The sequence below is a fragment of the Phacochoerus africanus genome, chromosome 14 (genome assembly GCF_016906955.1).
Source record: "Phacochoerus africanus isolate WHEZ1 chromosome 14, ROS_Pafr_v1, whole genome shotgun sequence".
NCBI lineage: Eukaryota > Metazoa > Chordata > Mammalia > Artiodactyla > Suidae > Phacochoerus > Phacochoerus africanus.
In genome coordinates, this window is record NC_062557.1 from 20920888 (window position 1) to 20946508 (window position 25621).

A 25621-nucleotide genomic window follows, 5' to 3' on the forward strand; every position below is an offset into this window, starting at 1 on the left:
GAATCGAGACTTGAGAGTCAGAACTGAGAGCTTGTCTCACTTCTGCCATCAGCCACACACCACAGACTGTATGCAAGTCTCATAGTCTCTCTGAGCCTCTGCTCTCTTACCTGTAAAAAGAGTACTGAGTATGATTTACAGCTTTGATAATATGACAAATTTGGAGGGTTTCTGAGATGGGTAGATGCTTTAAGGAACTGAATTGATTGAGGTTTAATTTTTTTTCTTTTTTTTGTTTTTGTTTTATTTTGTTTGTCTTTTCATGGGGCTGCACCTGTGGCATATGGAGATTCCCAGGATAGGGGTCTAATCAGAGCTGTAGCTGCCGGCCTACACCAGGGCCACAGCAATGCAGGATCTGAGCTGCCTCTGCAACCTACACCACAGCTCGTGGCAATGCTGGATCGTTAACCCACTGAGCAAGGCCAGGGATCGAACCTGCAAGCTCCTGGTTGCTAGTCGGATTCATTAACCACTGAGCCACTACAGGAACTCCTTGTTTTTGTTTTTGGTTTTTCTTGCTTTTTAGGGCTGCACCCGAGGCATATGGAGGTTCCCAGGCTAGGGGCTGAATCAGAGCTGCAGCTGCCAGCCTGTACCACAGCAGTGCAGGATCCAAGCTGCATCTGCTTCCTACACCACAGCTCATGGCAATGCCAGATCCCTTAACCCACTGAGTGAGGCCAGGGATTGAACCCACATCCTCACAGATACTAGTCAGATTCGTTCCTGCTGAGCCACAATGGGAACTCCCTAAAATTTTTTTTTGAGTAAAGTCGGATCCTGATTAAATTGATAGCAGCTGAAACATGTTTTAGTTCCATCTTCATATACCCAATTTATTCTTGAATGTCTTTTAGTGAGAATCTCAAAACTTCTGCTCAACCCCTTGACAGTGCCTTTTGTTTATGTACATCACATCGTGATTCTTAATGTTTCTGACTTCAAGTTCAAACTGAGGGTGAAGGTTGAGCCTTAACCTTTCTGTTAAGGAGTCTCGGCTACATCTTTACCAACTTGATTTGTGAAAAGTCTCTGGGTCTGGAGTTCCTGTCATGGTGCAGCAGAAACGAATCTGACTAGTATCCATGAGGACGCAGTTTTGATCCCTGGCCTGCCTCAGTGGGTTAAGGATCCGGCGTTGCCATGAGCTGTGGTATAGGTCACAGACGGGACTCTGATCCCACGTTACTGTGGTTCTGGTGTAGGCTGGCAGCTACAGTTCTGATTCAACCCCTAGCCTGAGAACTTTCATATGCCACAGGTGCGGCCCTAAAAAAAGACCAAAAAAAAAAAAAAAAGGCTCTGGTTCTGATTTTCTTGAAATAGCAAATTCATTAAGGTCTTGTTGGTTTTTTGTGGCTCTTGAATTTACAACTTCATTAAAACTTTATCTTATCTGCTTTTCTGGTCTAGTTCAAGAATGCTAATGCAGTCATAGAATATGAAAAAATAGCAGAAACAGATTTTGAGAAGCGGGATTTTCGGAAGGTAAAGTACAACTACAAGGAAATCTCACCTACCCTTTCTCACAAAGTTCCACACCCTGGGGGAGGGGGTAATTAGAGGAGTATGAGTAAATTATCGCTTTAATTTGGCATTTTTTTCTTTCCCTTTTTTTTTTTGTCTTTTTGCTATTTATTGGGCTGCTCCCGAGGCATATGGAGGTTACCAGGCTAGGGGTCGAATTGGAGCTGTAGCCACTGGCCGACGCCAGAGCCACAGCAACTCGGGATCCAAGCCGCGTCTGCGACCTACACCACAGCTCACGGCAAAGCCGGATCGTTAACCCACTGCGCAAGGGCAGGGACCGAACCCGCAACCTCTTGGTTCCTAGTTGGATTCGTTAACCACTGCGCCACGATGGGAACTCCTCTTTCCCTTTTATAAAAAAGGCTTCTTAAAAAAAAATTTTAGAACAGTTTTATTTAGGTTCATAGCAAAATTGAAAGGGAAGTCCAGGGATTTCCCGTATATCCCCAGCCCAGCAAGCATAGCCTCTCCCCCTGTTATCAGCATTCCCCGGGGGATTTCCAGAGGTACCATTGTTACAACCTAGTTTTTGGCAGTTAGAAGTAGAGCTGCTCCAGTCATCTTTGTGGACCCTAGTTTCAGTTCTTTTGGGTTAATACCAAGAAGTGTGATTACTGGACTATGTAGTAAAAGTGTTTTAAGTTTTGTAAGAAACTACCAAACTGTCTTCCAAAGTGGCTGTATCATTTTGCATTCCCATCAGCAATGAACAAGGGTTACTCTTGCTCCATGTCCTCACCAGCATTACAAAAATCTTTTTTGTTAAGGTCCTTATTTTCTTATTTTCATTTCACTTTATAATAAAAAGCAGTATGAATTTGTTCATTGAATTTGTTCCTGTTTCTCATATAAGGTGGTGCTGGTGAGTAGAGGCAAAGCCAGGTGGAATTAAATATTAGGTTTAGATAACCCATTTCTGTTAGAATGATGAGAGGTAGCTTTAACTTCTGCTTTGTGTGAACTGGGTGGAGCTGTAAATCAAAAATATGGAGAGGCCCCCTTAATGTTTTTGAGTAGTGAGCGTAACCTCTCATCATCACCATTTTGATGTTCGGCCTTTTTTTTCTTTTTTTTTCTTTTAGGGTCATACCCTCGGCATATGGAAGTTCCCAGGCTAGGGGTGGAATCCTAGCTACAGCTGCATGCCTACACCACAGCCACAGCAACACCAGATCCAAGCCGAGTCAGTGACCTACCTTACAGCTCACGGCAATGATGGATTCTTAACCCATTGAGCGAGACCAGGGATTGAACCTGCGACCTCATGGAGGTTTGTTACTGCTGATCCACAATAGGAACTCCTGATGTTAGGCCTTTCTGCAAAAGCACACTACTGTCCTTTATGGAGCTGTGTGATAAGACATTAAAAATATACATGTCAAAAGGATTAGCCTACATGAAACATGGGGAAAGCGCAGAGGTTCCGGGAATCTTTCTAGATCTTGTTTGTAGTGGTTATCCCTTATCAGTGTGACTCCCTTCTTTAGATGGAGCTTGGCAGTAGCTTTCACTAGAGTTTCAAAAGGGAAGGTAAGTAGCCCCCAAAAGGGTTAAAAACCACTGACTGATCAGATCAATTTTCAGGATCACCTAAAAGAAGTCCGTATCATCCAAAGAATGGAGTTGTCATTTCATATATGGGAATTTACTCAGTGCACTTTTTTTTTGTTTTAATAGTCGCCCCATAGCATACGGAAGTTCCAGGGCCAGGGTTTGGATCCGACCATAGCCGTGACCTACACCACAGCTGTGGCAACGCCGGACCAAACATGCATCTCCACAGCGACCTGAGCCACTACAGTCGGATGCTTAACCCACTGCTCCACAGTAGGAACTACTCAGAGCTTTCTGTTGTAGGTATTCAAATGTTTGATAAAAGGATACAGATAAGAATCATTCTTCAGTCGCAGACTGACAGTCTTTTATTTGGTAATATCTGATTAGCTTTTACAGAATCCCAGCATCAGCTCATTAGCATCCCTCTTCTGTCCATGGGTTTTAATAATCACACTGTCTTTGTCGTGTGATTCATAAGTTGTTGTTCTGTCTTGTTTTTAATGTGTGTGTGTGTGTGTGTTTAGAAAGCATTTCTGCCTCCTGACACTTTTTTGAGGTTTACATAGACAAAAGCTTTGTCCGGGAAGGTGGTCTTTTGGGTTTCTTTTCTTTCTTGCCCACTCTGGAGCCAGAATCCCCAGTTCGTGACAGAATCCTCTGTTTGTGACATCCCAGCCTGACCCCCCTCCAACACTGTAGTTCATGGTGATGTCACAAATGAAGAATTATGATCCTGGCAGGGGAAACAGATGAACTTGGAAGAAACAAAGATCTTCTTTGCCCACAGCTGCCCATAGTCATGGGGAGGTGGGGGTGGGAAGGGAAGCACTGAGCCTCCAACTGCCACCCCCCCACCATGAGCCAAACTATCTCTGTACAGAATCTCGTGAAGGCAGCAGGGCAGAGCTCCTGACATCTTGACTGACTGCTCTCCCCCCCCCCCAATTCTTTTTCTTCTACTTAACCGGGAAATTAGCGCCGTGACTACCCAGCACAGTCCCTGAATTTTCATGATGCCCTCAGGACAACCTGAGGGCTGTAAGCTGTGCCATTGAAAGGAGAGGCATTCCCACCACTGCTCTGTTGATGCTGCAGAAAGTCTGCCCAGTGCAACACTCTGGTGTTTACCTACTTCCCCATGGTTTTGCATGTAAATGTTTGAATAGCTGCTATTCCTTTTTTTTTTTTTTTTTTGGTCTTTTTAGGGCCGCACCCACGGCATATGGAAGTTCCCAGGCAAGGGGTCAAATGGGAACCATGGCTGCCGGCCACAGCCATAACCACAGCAGCCCTAGATCCAAGCCGCTTCTGCAACCTACACCACAGCTCATGCCAATTCTGGAACCTTAACCCATTGAACAAGGCCAGGGATGGAACCCCATGTCCTCATAGCTACTAGTCAGGTTCGTTAACTACTGAGCCATGGTGGGAACTCCAGCTGCTGTTCTTAGTTCAAAGCTAGAAAGTATAAACATACTCAGTGAAGAGTGCTCCCAAACTTGGTTCCATCTGCCTAGTTCTCACTCTTAGGTAACCTCTGTTCTTAGTTCGGTAGTTCATGCCACTATTTTGTTCTACAAAAATAAGCAAATACAAATAGAGATTTGTTTTTAATGTTCTTTCTTTTTTTCTTTTTTTTTTTGTGTGAAAGGTAATACGCTATACAAAGTTCTATACCTTTTTTTTCCCCCACTTAGTAGGCCTTGGAAGTCTTTTCCATATTAGTACACAGAGAGCTGCTTGTTCAGATCCACGTATATTCTATTATATGAATGTCTGTATTACCTAACTTGTCTCCTGTTGATGGAATTTGAGTTATTTCTCCTTCTGAGTTTTCAGACGTCATTTCTTCTTGATACCATGGCCAGATTCCTAAAGGGAACGAGTGTCCCTTATATCCAGATTTCTCTGTTGGGTCAGGAGGAGAATATGATTCAGAAAGGCTCCCAGGCATAGCAGACAAACCAAAAGGGAAAGCTCGAGAACAAAATCAGAAAAAATGGAAATACATGAAGAGCCTTTAGGAAGCTGAAAGATTGAAATAATCTTAGCTGTGTGTGTGTGTGTGTGAGAGAGAGAGAGGCTTGCATTCTCGTTTTTATAACATTGTTTTAAGTATAGTCTAGGACCGTTGAAAATAAACTATTTTAGGAGTTCCCGTCATGGCGCAGCAGAAACAATTCTGACAAGTATCCGCAAGGATGCAGGTTCGATCCCTGGCCTTGCTCAGTGGGTTAAGGATCCGGCGTGGCCGTGAGCCGTGGTGTAGGTTGCAGACATGGAAATGATCCTGCGTGGCTGTGGTGTGGGCTGGCAGCTACAGCTCCCATTCAACCCCTGGCCTGGAAACCTCCATATGCCACGGTTACGGCCCTAAAACGGCAAAAGACCAAAAAAAAAAATTTTTTTTTAATTTAAATTAAATAAAATTAACTGTTTTACTGGTCTATTTCTGTTCTAAAATGGAAGTGGAAGAGTGGCCACCAGGGTGCTTGGTGAGATGTGAGGGTCATGCTGCTGAAGGAGGGAACTATGCGCAGTTTCAGTAATATGAGGAGCAGTGATTCTTTATCAGTTCACTTTTGTTATTCCTTATCTTACAAAGGCGAAACATGATGAATTATCCAAAGCAGCAAGTATAGTATTTCTACTGGAAGAGTGTGAGTTTTGATCACAGTCACTATTGGTATGATTCCCTGTGGAGGCACCGAGGCGCCTTAGCATGCTGATTAAGGTTCTAGACTCTGGGTCTTAGTGTCTAAGATCCAATTCTGTTCCTGTCCCTTAGAAACTTTGGTGACCTTGAACAAGTTGCTTCATCTCTAGTTTTCTCATCACTAATATAGGAGTAGCAGTATTACCTACTTCATAAGATTGTGAGTGTTAAAAGAGTTGATATATGAAGTGAACGTTAGTAGTTGTTACCATCTGGATCAGCTGCTCTCCTCATTTCAGTGGTTTGATCAAATGGATTAGGTACGTTCTTAAACTCTGCTGTTACTTTCCTTTGAGTGTATATGTTGTCTGCGACCAAACAGAAGTGAAGACGTTTCTGGAGTCCAGCATAAAAGAATTTTACTTGTTCTCTTCTTCCTCGTAGGTTGTTTTTTGCATGGACCGTGCCCTAGAATTTGCCCCTGCCTGCCATCGCTTCAAAATCCTTAAAGCAGAATGTTTAGCAATGCTAGGTCGTTATCCAGAAGCACAGTCTGTGGCCAGGTATGAAGTTAGGCCAGTTCTGCATTGAAACGCCCGATACCAGTGGACAAATGCTGTCTGGCAGCTCTCTACAGCAGGAGTTACCGTATGGTCCTGTGGGTAGGCTCGCCAGCATGATCAGACCTTCCGGAACTTAAAGCCAGAGGTCACACTAGACCTAAAAACACAAGGGTATATAGGAGTACATAGCTGTATGTGAGAGAACACATAATGTAAAGTTTTGGTGTGTTTTTATCTTTCAGATGTCCTTTTCTTTCTACTCAGGGGTTTGCAAACTGTAAAGGGCTAGATAGTAAATATTTAGGCTTTGCAGGTCTCGTCTCTGTCAACAGCAATTCAGCTCTGTCACTGTAGTGTAAAAGCAGCCCTAAAATAATGGGTAAACAGGTGGTGTGGCTGGGTTTCAATAAAACTTTATTTACAGAAACCAGCAGCACATAGAATTTGGCCCTGTGGGCTGTTTTTGCCAACTCCTGTTCTGATACAGAGTGTGAGACACAAGAAATGTATAAGGGTAGATCTAGGTTATTTATTTGGGGACGGTTTAGGAAGAGTTCTTGGGAATCTATATACCTTTGGATATTTAACCATATTAGACACATGATCAAGAGAAACACTGGCCAAATGACGGTAACGGTGGGGAGATCCAAACCCCAACTAAATATGCCCCTTTCTGGCTATTGCAGCGACATTTTACGAATGGATTCCACCAACGCAGATGCTCTGTACGTCCGAGGTCTTTGCCTTTATTATGAAGATTGTATTGAGAAGGCAGTTCAGTTTTTTGTACAGGCACTCAGGATGGCTCCTGACCATGAGAAGGCCTGCATTGCTTGCAGAGTAAGTTCTGGGGACCAGATCTGGGTAGGAACAAAAGCTTCCTTTTTGAGCCTTTTCGAGAGAGTGGAGGGTTATAGAATCACAAGAAATGTGAGAGCACTTTTTCCCACCTTGCCGGAATACTTGGTCCTTTCATTAGAAATTATTTTAGGGTAACTTTTATTTGCCTAAAGGTAAATGTGATCATATAGGGTCAGTTCCTTCTAAAATCTAAGTGTGTCCTTCCTTTTTTTTTCTTCCTTCAGGGAAGATAGTAATGCTTATCCTGGGGAGTGGAGGTAAACCCTGGGTGACCCAGGTCTCATTGGTATTCCTTTGTAAATCTGGGTTTCCCCTGTCCACTCTGTAGGAATCACCAGTGAGCAGCGAGTAGCCCAGGTGCGAGGGCTGGGCATGCTGGGGGCCATATGATGCCAAACAACCCAGGTTGCAAAGAGACGGGCCTCTGGGCGGGGGTGCGAGGCCTTCTGGGTGTGAACTGAGCTCCCCTTGCTTTTCTCTGTAGAATGCCAAAGCACTTAAGGCAAAGAAAGAAGATGGAAACAAGGCATTTAAAGAAGGAAATTACAAGCTAGCATATGAACTGTACACAGAAGCCCTGGGGATAGACCCCAACAATATAAAAACAAATGCTAAACTCTACTGTAATCGGGGTACGGTTAATTCCAAGGTAAGCACTTGGTCTGGGTCTTGGAGCCTGTGGAGGTGTTTTTAAGGGACAACAAAGAGGTGTGGGAAATGTGCCCAGTGAGGGCGAGAAAAGAGAGCATCTCAGCTTGTTGGGAACTTCCTTCTGAGAGGCAAGCTTATATTTTTTTTTACTGTGGAGTTGAGGGGCACTTGGGAGAATTTGGAAAGCAATTCCCACCTGTTGTTCCTCAAGATCTTTTCTTGTAGTAAGAGTAAGCTAGAGGCTTTGGGACAGTTTTTAAAGCGAGTATTGCTTCTTTTTGCCTAAGCAAGTGATTATTTCTATTTTAGGAGTGATTTTGGAAGAAATTAGAGTATAAGGCAGGCTTAACTTTTTTCTCCAGCATAGCTGATGGTCACCATGCTCAGTTGGAAATGCCTTAAATGCTCACCGCTGTCCCACACAACGGTAGGAACAAGAATAGTCTCCTTGGAGTTCCCATCATGGCTCAGTGGTTAACAAATCCGACTAGGAACATGAGGTTGTGGGTTCGATCCCTGGCCTCACTCAGTGGGTTAAGGATCCAGTGTTGCCACGAGCTGTGGTGTAGGTCGCAGACGCGGCTCAGATCTGGCATTACTGTGGCTCTGGCGCAGTCCGGCGGCTACAGCTCCGATTAGACCCCTAGCCTGGGAACCTCCATATGCTGTGGGAGCAGCCCTAGAGAAGGCAAAAAGACAAAACCAAAACAAACAAAAGAATAGGCTCCTTCCTCTTGCAGCACTAGTGGTTTAAAAAAAAAAAAATCACAGTTCTCATCCCTCTAGTTGGCCTCTGGAAGAGTAGGGGTCAGGAACCATTGTTTCCATGCCTTGATTGGCACTAACTTGGAATGGTAGAAGTGGTTTATCCTTGTAGATAAGTGTGCCTAGCTTCCATCACTTAGAAAATAAACCAGTTTTGAATTTGGTGTCCTTAGCCCTCTGGCTTTCCTAGTGACCAAGAATGAGCGTGGCGGTTAGGGGACCAGCATGATTGATCCTCATAGCGTTATGAAGTCACGCCCACAGCGTCTGGGCTCCCTCAGTCACTCAAGATGTGAAGTGTGACTGCTCTCTCTTTCCTGAAGCTTAGGAAACTAGATGATGCAATAGAAGACTGCACACATGCAGTGAAGCTCGATGACACTTACATAAAAGCCTACTTGAGAAGAGCACAGTGGTAAGTGCCTCTGGTGGGTGAGGGGCAGAGGGAGTTGCTGCTGGCCTGCCAGGGGGATTGCATTATGGATGATGAAGCAGACCCAGGGATGTTGTGAGGTCATTTGGTCCTTCCCCCTGCCTCTAGGTGGGATTGTTCCAGCCCTAGACTATCTTTATAGACCTCCAGCGGAGGAGATTGCACAAGCTCCCTCAGTCTCCCATGCCTGTGTCTTACGCCCCTCACGGTCAGTAAGTTTCCTCTCATGCCTGACCCACATTCCTTTTGTTAAAGTTTAAAATCCGTGTCCTTTGGAGATTTTTATTTTGTGGTGTACACTTGCTCTAACTTGGCACAGTGCTTGGCACACAGTAGGTGCTCACTCAGTTACTGTTTTGTTGGATGAATGTATGGTGCTTGGAAGAGGAAGAATAAAGTATCTCCTGGAGCTGGTGGAGAGCTCTGCTCATCCTGTATGTTTGGAGTTAGCCAGCCTTACACTGGGGAGGGATCAGTGTGGCTCGGCCTCTCAGCAGTGTATGGAAGCCCCCTTGAAAGATCTTTGTCTGACTAGGTGGTTTATGAGCCAGGATGTGCCTGCCTAGATCTGGTGCTCGGACTGGCATTTGGGGTCGCGGTGCTGCACAGCCTGCTGGTCCATCTTACTCTTGAACCCACTCGAGTGTTTTCTCCAGATGGAAGCGTGGGCAGGGGCTAGGAGAGACAGCTCCCCAAGTCCATTTGTTCTTATTTCAGACTATTTCCCGGAGAAGAACATCCTGTCTTTGAAGTTCCTAAGGGAAGACCTATTTGTTGCCTGCCAGCCAGCCCTCTAGCACCCATCCCGTTCCTTGTCGTGAAGTGTCACAGCCCAAGAACTGGTGCTGTGACTGCTACCTGATTGATGCACCTCTGGTTCTTCAAGCTCCCCCCAGTCTCATCAGTGGTGCAGAGCATGGCTTACTGGCTGCTTAGTTTTCCCCAAATTGTCCATGTTTTTTTTAAAAAATAGGGAAATTGCTCCTGTGTGTAGTGCTTTTTTTAAAAAGCGAATTTCTAAGTAGATGACTAAGTCTGTCAAACATACATGGAATTATATTACAGATTCCGTGAGACCAACTCTCAGTCATCTCATCTCTGCAAACCACTCGCAGACAAACTTGGCCGCTATGGAAGACAACAGAGTGCCCTTTGACCCAGCTCACGACTTACTTTACAACTTGTGTACATGTTTACTGCAGAATTACCTGTAATAGCAAAAAAGAAGGCTCTCACCCAGCTGTCTAGTGGGGAGGGGGTGGCCGGATACATAACAGCATATCCACTCAGGAGATGGAACACTCTGTCATGTTTGAACAGGGAGTGGGGAGAGAGAAAATTCTTGATTCGTTAGGAGGGTAACGGGATCAGGCAACTCTTTATCTTTGTGGTAGAAACAGAACTGTCCTCTGAGGGGCTCTGCCATGGGATCCTGCCACAGGGAACAGTGTGCACTGTTTGGCACAGTTGGCTGAGAGCTTGGCAGCAGTCCCCTCGGGCAGCTGGAATTGACAGGAAGTATTGGAGATGGGTTCAGCCGAAGCCTTACTAGACGCCAGACTTTGCTGCCTCTCCCATCGTGGGCTAGGGTTTCCCATTTGCCCTGAAGCTGTTCTTTTCCACGTTTTCTTCAACTTAAAAAATTTATTTTGGGCGTTCCTTTGTGACGGCAGGTTAAGAATCCAGCATTGTCCCTTGCTGTGGTTCAGTGCCGCAGGTTTGATCCCTAGCCCAGACACTTCCACGTGCCATGGGTATAGCCAAAAAAAAAAAAGTGAAATAAAAATGCAAATCACTGTAACATAAGCTTGTTTATTATTTAGTATATTGTGTAAGGGCCTGGAAAGTCCATCAAGTTTGTCTGTCAGATCATCCTATACCTAGAGCTGTCAGTTAATTTTTTTTTTTTAACTTCAGTTAATATTACTATACTCCATCTTGTAAATGGGTTCTCTGCACTCCTGGCAGCCTTCGTGCCCTGTGTTTGTGGGGCACTGGTTTTGTTAGCGTGTTTTTTAAGGTCGAAAATCAAGATGTCTGAAGAATCAGAGATACCGAAGCTGTTCGGCTTCTCTTTTGCCGGCCACATCAGTAACACCCCCGCCCCCGGGCTCTCAGCCGGGTGGGGCTCTGTGGTGTTTGTGAAGCTGGGCTGTGCGGCAGCGCCCATTGAACCTCTGCGCAGTGGCCGGCTGCACTGCTCGGTCACGCCCCACTCCCCAGCTGATGGTGGTTGTCTCTGGACCTCCTGCCAGTCCGTTTAATCGGGAGGCCAGTCTTGGAGCCAGTGATGTTATCAGGAAGAGGCCACTTTACTTCGGGGGAGGAGACACTTAAGAGGTCTGGGGATCAGCCTGTCAAGCCAGTTTCCTCCCATTGTGGGCCAGGGCCCCTCCTCCTTTCTGTGCTCTCGAATAGAAGCAAGACTGTGTTTGGACGCTCCTTTTCTGTGTCACTAACCTGCATCTCTCAGACTGATTAGTCTTAATCATTTGCCAGCAGCCACCACCTTGAACAGGTCCTTCTAGTGGCTCACTCATCCCACTTCTCTGGATTGGAGCTGGCCCGGCATGTTCATGACACTCTCAGTTTCAAAGCTCTTTCTTTCATAGCCATTGGTCTCACTTGATAATTTTTCTCCTGTTTGCAGTCCCAAGTAATCAAGTAGCTGCCTTCACGTTGTCTCTCCTAAGGCAGTCCACATGCCTCTCGGTGGCTCTGAGTGAAATCGGAGGGAACTTTCTCCCCCTGGTTGCTCTCTGCTCAGAGCATGGTATCACTTGGCTGGCTAGGTGCAAGTGGCTGAGACCTCACTCGCTCTTCCCTGAGGAATTGGTAGTTAACTTTTTCTCACGGCTAGCTGAAGGACTCCTGTTTCAAGAAACATCTCAACCAAAAGTGTGTGTCTCTTGCCTGAGCCATACTTCTTCTCCTAGAGGGATAACTGAAGGCCGTTGCTGTTTATGTCACTGTTCTGCCCTGTATTTCTTCCTCAGTTACATGGACACAGAACAGTATGAAGAAGCAGTGCGGGACTATGAAAAAGTGTATCAGACGGAGAAAACGAAAGGTAAAGAAGTTCGAGAGCACGTTTCTCAGGGAACTGTGTGGCCCGACTTGAAGGTCCTAGAACTGGACTTGAGTAGTTTGATTCAGGGAGGAACCTGGAGCCTCTGTGATCCCCAGCCAGGAAGAAGTGAACAGAGATCCCAGGTGTGGGACAAGGCACCTGTTTTCTGGTCGCCAGTCCTCCCTGTCACTTTCACTTCCTTTCCTGTGTGCTGAGGCCGATGTGAAGAACCTAAGTATGAGTAGATTGTTTTTAATCCCTGGAAGAAAACACCGTAAAAGCCTCTGGTATGGTTAACAGGGCTTCTGACTCCAGGGCATCTGGCCTGGGACCTGGGTGGGGGGGGGAGCCAGAATCAGGATTGTCCGTTGACGCTGGATGTCTTCCTCTAGAACACAAACAGCTCCTGAAGAATGCACAGCTGGAACTGAAGAAGAGTAAGAGGAAAGATTACTACAAGATCCTTGGAGTAGACAAGAATGCCTCTGAGGACGAGATCAAGAAAGCTTACCGGAAACGGGCCTTGATGCACCATCCAGGTAGAGCGGCGCGCTCGTGGGAGGGCGGGGCTCCTAGCTGAGCAGGTGCTGCTGAGCGCTGCAGCCTCCACGCTGGGGAAGTACCAGACACAATGCGGTCTTTCAATTAAACGTCGTGTTTTTGAGGCTCCGAGTTCTCCTGTGCTCCTCCCTTTAGATCGGCACAGCGGAGCCAGTGCGGAAGTTCAGAAGGAGGAGGAGAAAAAGTTCAAGGAAGTTGGAGAAGCTTTTACCATTCTCTCTGATCCCAAGAAAAAGACTCGCTATGACAGTGGGCAAGACCTGGATGAAGAGGGCATGAATATGGGTGGTGAGTCGGGAGCTGCCTGGGGCAGCCCGGGGTGAATCTGAAAGCCGTGGAATGGCAGCTCTTTCTCTAAAGACCTTCCAGAGGGAGAGGCTTGTGTCACGTGCAGCAGTTTGTAAGGTGCACTCCGATGAGTACCTGTAACGTGAGGGGCACTGTGCCGGGGGCGGGAAGTAACAAAGGTGAAGCAAACAGGGTCCTTGACCTCCAGGAACCTGCAGTCCAGGGGTTTGCAAATTCTGCCCCCACCCCCACCAAATCCAAACCCGGGTCTAACAGACATGGAGTCCAAGGAGGGCAAGCAAGTGTAGCAGGTGCCAGGGGGCAGAGTGGTTGCCAAGGAGGTCAGCTCTAGCAAGGGACACCTTGGATGTGCAGAAAAGCATAGCAACTTTGACGGGCTCCTGGGGGCTCTATCTGGGAGCATAGAGGTGCTCGAGGCTCAGAGTGTTGAGCGCTGGCAGTGGCTGGGACAGACCTCAGCAGGCCCGAGAAGCTGCGGGAAGACTGTGTGTCGGCTTTTCCTTTGGGCTGGAAGTTCTTCCCCCACTGCAGTGTTTGTCGCCTGACATCTCTGCGTGTCCCTGTCAGCCGTCACAGGCTTTGGTTTCCCCAGAAGACTTAGAATGAAGTCAGGTGCAGCCGTGAGCATCGCTGCTCACTGAGCTCAGCCGGAGGTCAGAAGAAGCCCTGAGCTGTGCACAGTTGTCAGACCACTGCCTCTCGAGCCAGCTCTTCTCTTCCACCAAGAGAAGTTTAAATTCCACTGTTGGAATTTTAAATACGGTTGATGATACTATGTAGATAATCCTGACCTTGCCAGTTCTAGGGTGTGTGTGCATATGTGTGTTTTTAAAACCTTGGTTTACTAATAATAAACATTACTCTGCCCCGAGGTCGAGAAGAGTTATAAGCAATTGAAGGTCTTGAAGGGAGCTAGGTAGGGTTGCTGCGGACCTAGCACTAGAAGCACTCCTGGGGCAGGCAGTGAGGAAAGCTGGTTTGGAAAGGGTGAGGAGGAAGACGCAGTAAATGGGAGAGGGCCGGAGGGTACACCAGGGGGATAGTGTTGGAGTCAGCAGGAGTTGGCTGCTGAGTGTGTTGGGACAGGGAGAGGACTAAGTTGAGAGTGGCTTTGGCATAGCCGACCCCATAGGGCTGGCTGTTCAGGGGGCTGGGGGACCCCAGGAAGATGAGCAGATACACAGGCAAAGAAGAATTCACTTTTGGACACGATATACGTGTGGGATCGGCCGGTGGAGATAAATCCTGTGCAGCTCTGTTAGGCAGGCAGGGACACGAGCCACGCTGTGGCCTGGTGGAAGGAGCCTGCGCTGGAGGCACACAGGAGTTGGCAGTGTTCAGTTCGATTGATTTCACTGGCCACATGATCTGAGCAAGTGACTGGAGCCCCCTACTTCGGTTTTTGTTGAGTGTGAGTTGGGAAAATAAAATGTATGCAAGGTACCCACCACCGTGATTGGCACTGGGTAGGTGCTTAATAAACTGTAGCTTTTTTTTGTTCTTCCAAGTTCCCTTGTGGCTCAGCAGGTTAAAGATCCGGTGTTGGGAGTTCCCCTCGTGGCTCAATGGTTAACGAATCTGACTAGGAACCATGAGGTTGGCGGGTTCGATCCCTGGCCTTGCTCAGTGGGTTAAGGATCCGGCGTTGCCGTGAGCTGTGGTATAGGTCGCAGACGCGGCTTGGATCCTGCATTGCCGTGGCTCTGGCGTAGGCTGGCAGCCACAGCTCCGATTCGACCCCTAGCCTGGGAACCTCCATATGCCGCAGGAGCGGCCTTAGAAATGGCAAAAAGACAAAAAAAAAAAAAAAAAAGATCTGGTGTTGTCACTGCTATGGCTCTGTTTACAGCTGTGAGAGGTGAGGGGTGCCCGGTCCTGGGAACGTCCACATGCTGCGGGTGTGGCCAAAAAATAAAAATAAAAAAATTAACTAGTTTTTTTTTCTGGCTTACAGTGTGAACAGAGTATAGCATCAAACATGCAGTAAATCATAGGTCTCATTCTTTTATCAGTCTTGGTAGCATTTAAGTGATAAATTCTAGCCTTTTCAGTAGCAGCCCCAGCCGGGTGGTCGGGGGGAGGTCTCGTGTCATAAAGTGCCTTGGCATCGGGTGGGGGCAAAGAAAGCTTTCCTTTGGGACCAGGAGAAGGGAATACACCCTAAGGAGCAGGGTCGCCTCTCGTCTGTGCAATTCGGGGGAAAGGAGGGAAGTGACACTATCTGGGAAAGCTTGGAGGCCGTTTTCTGAAAAATTCCTCCTCAAACACTTAAAATTTTTCCACCTTTTTGTGCTTTCTCTGCTCCTCACTTTGCTCCACAGATTTCGATGCAAACAATATCTTCAAGGCATTCTTTGGCGGTCCTGGGGGCTTCAGCTTTGAAGGTGGGTGTGCCCTAATTCCCAAACCACAAGCCAACCCAGCGACTCTCCAGTTAGGCAGAGTGTGAGAGTCAGAGGGAGTGGAGGCAGCAGATTGCTCATCTCGCAGGGCTTGTGTCCCGTGGGTGCTGCTGAGGATGGGGAGAGGGGAGGTTTCCGGGAGCGTCAGTGCCTCACCTGCACACGGTCAGGTCGGGGAGGCGTCTCTGAGCTGCCCAGAGCTTCTCTGCAAGAGCGAAGGTGTTAAGCCCACGCCTACAGCCTGCTAGCGTGCTCCCTCCTACACCCCAGGGCCCAGCCTGCTTGATCCCCTTGGAGGTTTTTCTTTTCCCGTCTGAAGTAGCCCTCGAAGACTGTCGGTCGTCAGGGCAGTGACCTTCCCTTGCAGACTCAGAACCAGCTAATGAGCTCTTCTTCGCCTGCAGCATCCGGTCCAGGGAATTTCTTTTTCCAGTTTGGCTAATGAAACCATCCAGAAACCCAGAAAATGCAGACTCGCTCAGTGTAACCTCGAATGTGGACACGATTCACCTCCTCCCTTCATCATGTCTCCACGTCCTTAGAGCAGTTTCGTTTTCTCAGTCGGATACCCTGTGTCTGTGTGAGTGGGTGAAGGAAAGGGAGCCAGCGCCGAAGACTGCGGGTAGGGGGGGAGGTGGGGGGTGGACAGGGCAGCTTGTGAATTTTTGTTTTACTGTTTAACTTTATTAAAAAAGAAAAAAATTAAGAGAATAAAATGTTTTGACCCTTTCTGGCACTTGGCTCTGGCAGCTGCTTTGTGTCATCCCAGGGTCAGTGGGTCAGAGCTGAGCCCCCAGCACAGGGCTGACGCCCATGTGGACTTCAGGCTCAGCGAGCCACCCCACAAGGGGTGTGGGTGCCCCACCCACCCACCGTCTGTCTAGCACATGAATGCTGAGCAGGCCCTGGGAATACTGCTGGGGCCAGCCTGCCCGTCATGAGGCAGCTCAGGAAACCACTTATTTTACAGTAGCGGCCACTAGAAATCACTAGAAGCTGCATGTGTCCAGAGCTCTCGGACCATGGGTGGGTGCCAGGTGTCTGGCCAGGCTAACTCAGGTTCACACAGGCCCTCACAGTTGCCCCTGCTTGAGGGCAGTGGAGAAGAGGACAAAATCCTGCCTCCCTGACCCTCAGACCATTTCCAAGCAGGACGGGCAGCTCCTGGGCCCAGGGGTCTGGGCGCTGACATCAGCTCCCTTAGCTGGAAACACAACCCCATTCTTAGTGAAGGCCCTTTGCCATCTCCACTGGTGTCCCTTCCTGCATGGGGAGCTCGCGGGGGAAGGAAGCAGTGGCATATGTCATGTTATTCAGGTCAAGCTTTGTTTGTGGTCAGTGATCTCAGGAGTTCCAGGCAGAGACTCTTGAGGCTTTGGCTGAAGCTCAGATTTCTGGTGCTTTGCCAAGTGGAGATGGCTGGGGAGAGACCTTAGCCCAAAGAGATAACTACTTCCCTTCCTCCTGAGCCCATGGCCCTTTCTTTCCAGTCTTCCCCCTTAGTGCCAAGGCCACGGTGAAATGCTGACTGCATTAGGCCTAGGAAGTTCCTCAAGTAGCCATCCAGGCCCCGAGGCCTGAGGGAGATTCTTTTTGTCTTTTTTGTCTTTTGGAGGCCGCACCCACGGCATATGGAAGTTCCCAGGCTAGGGATCTAATCAGAGCTGTAGCCACCAGCCTACGCCACAGCCACACGAGATCCTTAACCCACTGAGTGAGGGCAGGGATCAAACCCACAACCTCATGGTTCCTAGTCAGATTCATTAACCACTGAGCCACCACAGGAATTCCAAGATTCTTTTTTTAAAAAAATTTTTTTTAATCTTTTTTTTTTTTTCTTTTTAGGGCCATACCCATGGCGCATGGAGGTTCCCAGGCTAGGGGCTGAACTGGAGCTGTAGCTGCCGGCCTACACCACAGCCCCAGCAACACAGGATCCGAACCGCATTTGTGACCTACAGCTCACAGCAACGCCAGATCTCCAACCCACTGAGCAAGGTGAGGGATCAAACCTGCATCCCCACGGATGCTATTCAGGTTCATTTCCACTGAGCCACGACGGGAACTCCCCGGAGGAGATTCTTGAATGTCAGCTCTTCCCTGGTGTTTAAAGTGGCAATGACCTGAAGGTGGCCTTCCCTGGAAAACCCTGGGTCCTGCTGGGGTCTTTCTGATTGGATTGGACTGGGCACACCTGTGGGCTTGTAACTAGTTACTGGGCTGGTGACAAGCTTTGTGCCCAGTGTCCCGCATACCCGGCCGGCCCCCACTTTCTGGGTGCATCTCAGACCAGCCTCTCCCTTCTGCCTCCTCATGAAAGCCAACACTGTTCAGCGGCCCGAGCTCGCCACAGCTGTGCCCAGCCCGCAGAGGGGAGACAGGACCGATGGCCCCAAGCTGGGGGACAAAGGCTGTCCTAACGCATCCTGCCCTCGCCCCAGGGAAGACTGAGCTGGGCACAGAGGGCGAGAGAGACTGCACACAGCTGGATTAACATGATTTATTTCATCATCAGTCTTACAAGGTGCTGAGGCTGGGCAAAGCCAGGATAGGAACTTAAATCCCAGGCACTTTTGTCAAGTGACACCCTGATTAGCAAGGTCCTGTTACTGAGCAAAGGGCAGTCGAGGGCACCCCAGGAACCACAGCACAGCGCACATAGCAATGTAAAAAGCCCTTCCCACAGGCACAGGTGGGGCTTGGAGCCGAGGGCCACTCCACTGGCTCTTGATACCCACTAACCCCCTTTAGTGGAGGCACAGGGCCTCCAGAGGCACCAGGAGGCAAGATGGGCTGGGCAGGCAGCAGGATGGAAGCGTCTGCACCTAGGCACCGCCTCTGGCCTTGATCTCATCATCCACACAGCAGAGCCTTGCCTGGGTGACACCCGCAGCCAGCCTGGGCTGTGGTTGCTGCTTATTCATTTTCTTCCCTAGTTATCAGACTGTTACCTGGTTACAGTGTGAGGAGGGGACAAGCACTTAAGACCAAAGGTGGGAGGTAAACTCCTTTTCCACCCTGGTAAATAGCCTCAGGCTTCCTGGGGCTACACTGATTAAAAAATGGGATCAAAGCCCAGGGGGTCCTCCTGTCTCAAATCCACCACTAGTTTTGTTTTTTTTTTTTTTTTGCTCACTGGTGGTGAGCAGCCTGTGGGTATGTGCAGCACTGCGGAGGCTCTGGGCGGGGCAGTGGGCCTAGGGGCCCAGGAACTCAACTGGGGCTCGGGGTCGTGGCTGTGGTCCAGGCCCAGCTCGGCCCGGCCTCGTCGGCTTTGGCCTGGGTGCCTGAATGGTGCCTACTCACCCCCTCGTGTTGAGAGCTTGAGCGTTAGAGGAGGAAGGGGTGGGCAGGAAAAGTTATTTTACAAGTTTTAAAAAAGTTACAGGAAGGTTAACTACTTCGAGTAAAAAAAAAAAAAAAAAAGACTCAAAGATCAAGCAGAGGCGGCTTCCCTTGCATCCGCTTCCCCTGTAAGGAGCGGGGCTGCGTGGCCGCAGGAGCGCTCAGAGGATGGCACAGGACTGAAAGCTGCCACCCTTGCGGCCGCCGCGGGTGGGCACGGCCTTGCCCTTCCCGTAGTACCCCGTGAAGATGGCCCTGACCTCCATCTTCTTGGCCAGGCTCAGCATCCAGCGCCCGTTGCCCAAGGAGTAGAGCTTGCCCCGGCTCAGCTCACCCACCTCCTCGCCGCGGCTGCCCCCCTTCTCCTGCCGCACAATCTCTAGCAGGTCGAGGCCCGTCTGCACGGCCTCCACGTCACCCGCACAGCCCAGGGTGATGTGTGCGCGGCTGCCCCGCGGCAGGCTGTCGGAGGGGGACAGCTTGTCCACGTCGTTCGGCCACAAGGCCAGCTCCTGCTCACTCAGCTCCACCCGGGCTCCCGTCGTCTTGGGTGTCACAAAGAGCGCGGAGATGGTCAGCACGAAGGCCTTGCTGTAGGATTTCTTCACCGCCTACCAAGAGAGGGCAGAGGGCCGGGCTAGAGGTGGCCGCATTGAGAGGGGGACAGCAAGCAGCAAGCACCACAGAGCAGAGCCCGCGAGCCTCCACCCCGTGGTCGTGCCCAGGCTGCTTGCCAGGGAGGCTGGACCAAGCAGGGGTGAGACGCCAGGCTTCCTGAGTCTGGACTGAGCTCCTGCCACCAGCTGCAGGCAGGACTCACTCACCTGCAAGACGGGGCTGGGGCCAGACCTGCCTCAGCGCGAGGACTGCAGGAGGGCCCGGGAACAGCTTCCGACAGCGACGCGGGCGCCTAGCAAGGGCTGTTGTGGTCAGTACCTGACAACCGCCCCCCCCACCCCCCGTCAAGGCCACGCTGGGATCAGGCATTAGAAATTGACAAAAATGGCCTACACTTGGGCTTATATTCTATGGGATTCTCTCAGAAAGCTCATCTCTCCTGATGGATCATAAAAGCTTCCCTAGTTTGCTCACAACCCGTCGCCCCAACAGGACCTAAGTGCTTAATGAACCTGCGGAGCGGATGGAGGCCAAGAGGCCGTGAGGGCGCTCGTCGAGTGTAGCAGGAGCCAGGCTACGAGGCGAACCACACTAAAACCTGCTGCGCTCAGGGAGCTTCCATTTACGGGGAGAGCCGGGAACAAACAAGCACAAGGGCGGCGGGAATGCAGGCAGAGAAGCGAGGGAGAGGGCGGGGGTCGGGGACAGCCCTACCGAGAAGGCGGTGACCTGAAGGAGGCCGCAGTTGGCCCCACCCCGGGGCGCCCTGCCACGGGCGGAGGCTGTGGGCTGTGTGGCAGGGAGGGGGCTGGTGCCCCTAAGCCAACAAGGTGCCCCATCCCTCCACACTCCCCACTCCGGGACACGGCCCTAGGCTGGGCACAGGACCTCAGAGCATCAGGCTCCCTGGGGGCCAGGGACTAAACTGATGAGCCTCTGGAACTGAAAACAGGCTTCAGGGCCAGAGCAGGAGCTGCTGCCGACCAGCTGCAGAAGGAAGAGGTCCAGCTGGGCAGGCTCTAGGGGCACAAGCCTGCGGAGGTGTGAGCTGGGGCAGGAGCTGCCCCTTTGGCTGAGAAGCCGCCTGGGTCGGGGTCCCTGGGGAGCACTCACTTCCTGCTGGGCGTACTCCTCTGCCCCGGCCGCCTTCCCGTAGTCACAGAACTTGGTTGTGCAGTGCAGCACACCTGGGGGTCTCTTCCCAAAGTAGGCCACCAGCTCCATCTTCTCCCTGGGCTCGTCCCCAGAGCCAACTGCAGGGGGAGAGAGTGGGGCGTCAGGGCGGAAGAGCAGAGTCATCACAACATCCCTCACCAAGACCGCGGCAGATCCCGAGGGGGACAAAAAATCAGACATTAAACACGAATTTGCAACCCACTACCACTGAGCAACCCGCCAGCACTGACTTGCTGGTCAAAACTAATAGCAACCTTGGGGCTTCAGAAAGGTGTTTAAGTTCCCTGCTCAGAGTTCCCATCACGGCTCAGTAGTTAATGAATCCTACTAGGAACGATGAGGTCGAGGGTTCGATCCCTGGTCTCATTCAGTGGGTTCAGGATCCGGCGTTGCTGTGAGCTGTGGTGTAGGTCACAGACACGGCTCGGATCCCGAGGTGCTGTGGCTGTGGTGTAGGCCGGCAGCTATAGCTCCGATTAGACCCCTAGCCTGGGAACCTCCATATGCCGCGGGTGCGGCAAAAGGACAAAAAGACAAAAAAAAAAGTTCCTGCTCTACATTCTGCAGATGCTACGTCTCTTGCCCAGACCCGAAAACTATGGCACTGGTAACCTGGTAACCCAGGGATAGGAGGCCAGCCAAGGAAATGGGAGCTTCACCAGCTCCACATCTGACAAAGGAGGAGGGGAAGCAGATCCTGAAAAATGAGCTAGAGGAGTTCCGTCGTGGCGCAGCGGAAATGAATCCGACTAGGAACCATGAGGTTGTGGGTTCGATCCCCAGCCTTGCTCAGTGGGTTAAGGATCTGGCGTTGCCATGGGCTGTGGTGTAGGTCGTAGACATGGCTCAGATCCTGTGTTGCTGTGGCTGTGTAGCTCTGATTCGACCCCCTAGCCTGGGAACCTCCATATGCTGCAGGTGCCCCCCTAAAAAGCAAATAAAAAAGAAATTAGGTAGCAAGAAAAGAGGCTAGGAACAATGTGGTTAGAGTGGAAGGAGCCAGAAGAGCATAATTCACATCCAGCTGCTTCCAACCCATTGGACCCAAGGCAAGTGACTGACCCTCATCTGTCAAATACCACAATTAGGGTGACCACACACCCCAGGTCTCCCAAGAGCACCCAGGGAACGATCAGTCAGGTCCCCTCTCACTCAGGGGCCGTGTGAACAAGAAGCTGTCTGGTCACTGGAATACCAGGCCCTTGCAGGCTCTGCTGGTGGATGAGAGCCTCTTATCAAGCCTGGCGTGGGAAGGGGCTCGGGAGACAGTGGGATGACACGACAGCGGGCAGTTTCGCCAAGACCTGGGGCCCTGGGGTGTCAATTTCCAGACTCCAAGCCGGTGGCTAGCTTCCGAGTCGCCGGGTTCCTCCTGCTCGCTCCCGAGGAGGATGTCCCTGACCCTCCAAGGGAGGGAGACCCCTACTCTGATGGAAGGCTTTGCTGTGAGGACCCCAGTTTCTAAGAGTAAAAGCATCACTCTCCAGGGCAGAGCCAGCTCTAACCCAGAGCCTGGCCTTGGATGCTATTATCAGGCTAACCCTCGCCTGGCCGGTCCCCTGGTTTCCCAGCATTCAAGTTGTAGAAGCCAAGAGGAGAGTCCTCAGAGACACACACAGGCACAGATTACCTCTGAGAACACAAAGAAACACAGGTGGGGCTATTTCTAGCACGAAGATAGTCTAAAATCAGGGGCAACTAAGAATGGGTTAAAGGAACAGATGGGTTGGCGGCTGACAGATCCCCAAGAGGCCCCTGGAGGAGAATGAGACCCACCAGGGCCCTTCCTTAACCCATGCCTTCCCTCCCGGAGCAAAGAGCCTTGGCCAGGAGAGAACCCTGGTCCGACCCAATACGGAGAGGCCCCCCTGTGGGGGGGACAGAGCCCACAGCCCTCACAACGGCTGTGGGCAAACCCCAATCCTCCTTGGGCATTTTCCCTTCCACAGAAACAAGGGTTGGGACTAGCGGTGTGTCTGTTCTCTGGGGCTGTGGGATGCCGTAGGAGGTGCACGGGGAGCTCAAGGCCTGGAAACCATCCCCAGAAGAGCCCCAAGAGCCCCGGTAACGGGAGTCCCCGTCGTGGCGCAGCGGAAACGAATCTGACGAGTATCCATGAGGACGCAGCTTCAAGCCCTGGCCTCGCTCAGGGGCTAAGGATCCGGTGTTGCCGTGAGCTGTGGTGTAGGCTGCAGACGCAGCCCAGATCCTGCGTTGCTGTGGCTGTGTCACAGGCCAGCAACTACAGCTCTGATTCGACCCCTAGCCTGGGAACCTCCATGTGCTGTGGGGTTCCGCCCTAAAAAAGACAAAACAAAACAACAAAAAAAAGAGTCCCAATGATATATACAGATATATTTTTTTTTGCAGCTTAGGACCCCATGGCATAGTTAACTTGGAAAATGGTTCTGCTGCTAAAAATGAGTTTAAAAACACTGGACCAGATTCTCCCTTCAAGGTTCCACAAGATGTTGATACGTTTCCTAGTATGACAGCACGTCCTTGGGTCTCTGAGACCGGGTTAGTGGCCTAGATCCAGGCTGGGAGAGGGCAGCTGGGGAGCGGGGCGGAAAGAAGGGTGCAGAGGGAGGGAAGGTACCTGGCAAACGCCTCCCCCCATCTTCCTGAGCGCGTGCCACCCAAGGCTGCCTGTGCCGGCAGCAGGAGAGCCCCCGGCCTCCCCGTCCCTCCACGCTCCCCGCTCCGGAACGGGCCTCTGACTGGGGCAGAGCACCGGGCTCACGGGGGGCTAGGGACTGAACGGAGCCTTTGGAACTGCTTGGAGAACAATGGGGCCACGCACGCACGCAGCGCCCTGTGCCCGCAGGGGGGGCTTACAACTGAGGCTAACGGTCCCCACCGGCCCCCTCCGCCACCTACAGTGTCGCAGCTCTTTCTTGAAGGCCTTGTGGTTGCCCAGCTCCTCCAGGAAGGTCTGGCCGGCTTTGCGGAGGCTCTCGGAACTCTTCCTGGCCAGGAACCAGCCAAAGTAGAGCGGCAGGAAGTCCTTCTCCAGCCCAGGCTTCAGCTTCTTCAGATCGTCGGCCGACAGCTGCCAGTGGTTCTTCTCCTTGAGCTGGGCACAGTCCAGCCGCCAGGCCGTCTTGGGCTCCACCAGCACCACCTGGTACTGGTACTGGTCGGCCATCTCAAAGAGCTGCTCCAGCCGCTCCCGCTCGTGGTTGGTGTCGTCCAGCACGAGGACACGGATGTCCCGGCGGCAGCAGGCGGCCAGGTCCTCGTCCAGCCGCTTGTACTCCTCGGTGAAGGCTCCTCTGGCGCCGGGGGTGATCTTGTAGGCATCGGCGGACACCACCTTGGTGCCATCCCGGTACCTGTCCATGATGACCTGGGCCAGCGTGGACTTGCCGCTCCCGGGCAGGCCGCGCAGGATGAAGAGCGTCTTGCACTCCTGCAGCGTGGCCACCGTCTCCTCGTCCTGCAGGAAGGGAAACTGCAGCTCCGGCTTGTCCTTGGCCCCTGAGGATGACATTTTGCGGAAGAAGATCTTGGGCAGGAACGTTTGGCTCTTTCGAGAGAAGCCTCTATTCTGTGTGAAGAAGGGAAGACAGGTGTCAGCCAGGTCACCGCCAGCCTTGCCCCCTTGCCTCTGGCCTCGTTCTAACTGGGGGGGCCCTGCTCCTGGGCGCAGCCCTGATTGACAGGCACCCCTGGGGTGCTGCGGGCACCTTCCCAAAACGTGGGGTGCTGGTCCTATTCTCCTAGGTCTTTGCAACCTGATGGCTTCGGGTTGTGCAGGTTGGAGAGGAGCACTTGTCTGGGTCTGAAACTCCTGCTCGAAGATCACTCGCTGCCACCACTTCCAAAGGAAAACTGCTGGAAGTGCATGCAGGGGAGGGCCTGAAGCCTGCGCTCTTTGGAGCGGACCCTAACTTTATATTCCTGGCACCTACAAAGGATGACCTCTTTGGAGGTGGTCGGGGGCTCTACGTCTGGGCAAAGCCACAGCTGCCCTGGCTCTGAGTGCACAGAGGAGGGTGGGGGTGGAGAAGGGTGACCCAAAGCCGCCTCCCTTCCCCCAACAATGCCAGCAACAAATAATACTCTTTTGTCTGGGATGGGGGGGGGACAATGGTCCCACAGAAAGGCTGGTGGGGAGCAGGGCAGGAGAGCACTGGACAAAGGGCTTCATTCAGCACCCCTGCCACCTCCTCCTCTGCCCTGGTTCCCCCCCACCAAAGTCTTGGTCTTTGTGCCTGCCCCAGGACTGGGCGGTACTGGACACCTGTGTCCAGGGTCTAGCTCTGCCCACCCCTTGCTGTGTGTCAGCAGCACCTCTCTGAGCCGCTTGTTTTCCCGCCAGCAAAAAGCCACAGGTGATAGTTTTTACTGTAAGCCGCCTTCTCCTCTCGGGAGGCCCCACCTCCTGCCAGGCCCCTGCGAGCTCAGCTGGCTTACGTTTATCTCCGATGAGGCCCCGAGCAGGGGACGGCGCCGCAGGCCCACCCAGCGTGGGCCCAGCGTGTTACCCGAGCCCACCGGCCTCCCGCGTCTGCCCCGGGGCTGCTGCGCGATTCCCTTCCTCTTCCAGCGCTGTCCCCACTCCCCGACTCTCCCCGCGTCGCCGCTACCTCCGGGCTGCACCGGACTGCCGAGAAAACCCCAACTCCACTCCGGAACCTCGCTCCTCATTTGCATGCCACTTCCTCCCCCGGTCGCCCAGCGCTCCTCTTCTCCACTAAGGTGCTATCCTGGCCCGGTCCGCTCGCTCCCTTCCCGGCCCTTCCCGCGCCCGCTCACCATGATGAGGAGAAAGCGCCGCGGTCGCCGCCTTCGCAGCACTGGCTCTCCGGCGCCGCCCGCCCGCGCGGAGGGACACGGAGTCTAGCGGTGGCGCGTGGCCACGCTCGGCCGCCTTACATAGCCCGGGGGCGGAGCGCCCGCGGGCGGGACGGGGGTGGGCCGGCTCCGGCCCCGGCCCCCTCTGCGCAGGCGCGGCGAATCGAAACTCGAAACTGATTCGGCGGGGGCGGGGAAGGGACCCCGCTCCCACGCGCTCGGGCTGTGGTGCCCCTGTGCCTCAGTCAAGCAGCTGTGCCGCGGCCGGGGACCAAGGTGGAGGCGGACGGCTGGTGTGGCCTGTTTTTCTTGTAGGAGTTA

General features: G+C 51.7%; 2 protein-coding genes across 7 annotated transcripts in view; one reads left to right on the plus strand and one right to left on the minus strand.

Moving 5' to 3' along the window:
- Nucleotides 1-16090, plus strand: part of DNAJC7 (DnaJ heat shock protein family (Hsp40) member C7) — a 31281-nt gene extending 15191 nt beyond the window's left edge. For all 3 annotated transcript variants that reach the window (XM_047756945.1, XM_047756946.1, XM_047756947.1), the window contains exons 5-14: nt 1417-1491; nt 6191-6309; nt 6996-7149; nt 7655-7819; nt 8910-9001; nt 12016-12089; nt 12482-12628; nt 12786-12938; nt 15281-15343; nt 15766-16090. In XM_047756945.1, coding sequence (XP_047612901.1) covers nt 1417-1491; nt 6191-6309; nt 6996-7149; nt 7655-7819; nt 8910-9001; nt 12016-12089; nt 12482-12628; nt 12786-12938; nt 15281-15343; nt 15766-15803 — 1080 coding nt within the window. In that variant the 3' untranslated portion in view covers nt 15804-16090. The remainder of the gene's footprint in view (nt 1-1416; nt 1492-6190; nt 6310-6995; nt 7150-7654; nt 7820-8909; nt 9002-12015; nt 12090-12481; nt 12629-12785; nt 12939-15280; nt 15344-15765) is intronic.
- A 1757-nt stretch (nt 16091-17847) lies between these two features.
- Nucleotides 17848-25416, minus strand: CNP (2',3'-cyclic nucleotide 3' phosphodiesterase). Of its 4 annotated transcripts, none has more exons than XM_047757848.1 (4): nt 25262-25416; nt 23381-24050; nt 20438-20577; nt 17848-19317 (listed from the first exon to the last, which is right to left on the minus strand). In XM_047757848.1, exons 1-4 carry the CDS (start codon nt 25262-25264, stop codon nt 18868-18870), a joined length of 1263 nt encoding a protein of 420 aa, XP_047613804.1. In that variant the 5' UTR covers nt 25265-25416; the 3' UTR covers nt 17848-18867. The 4 variants fall into 4 exon arrangements, with proteins under 4 accessions (XP_047613804.1, XP_047613805.1, XP_047613806.1 ...); XM_047757849.1 differs by lacking the exon at nt 25262-25416 and adding an exon at nt 24991-25129; XM_047757850.1 differs by lacking the exon at nt 25262-25416 and adding an exon at nt 25093-25114.
- Nucleotides 25417-25621: the final 205 nt, after the last annotated feature.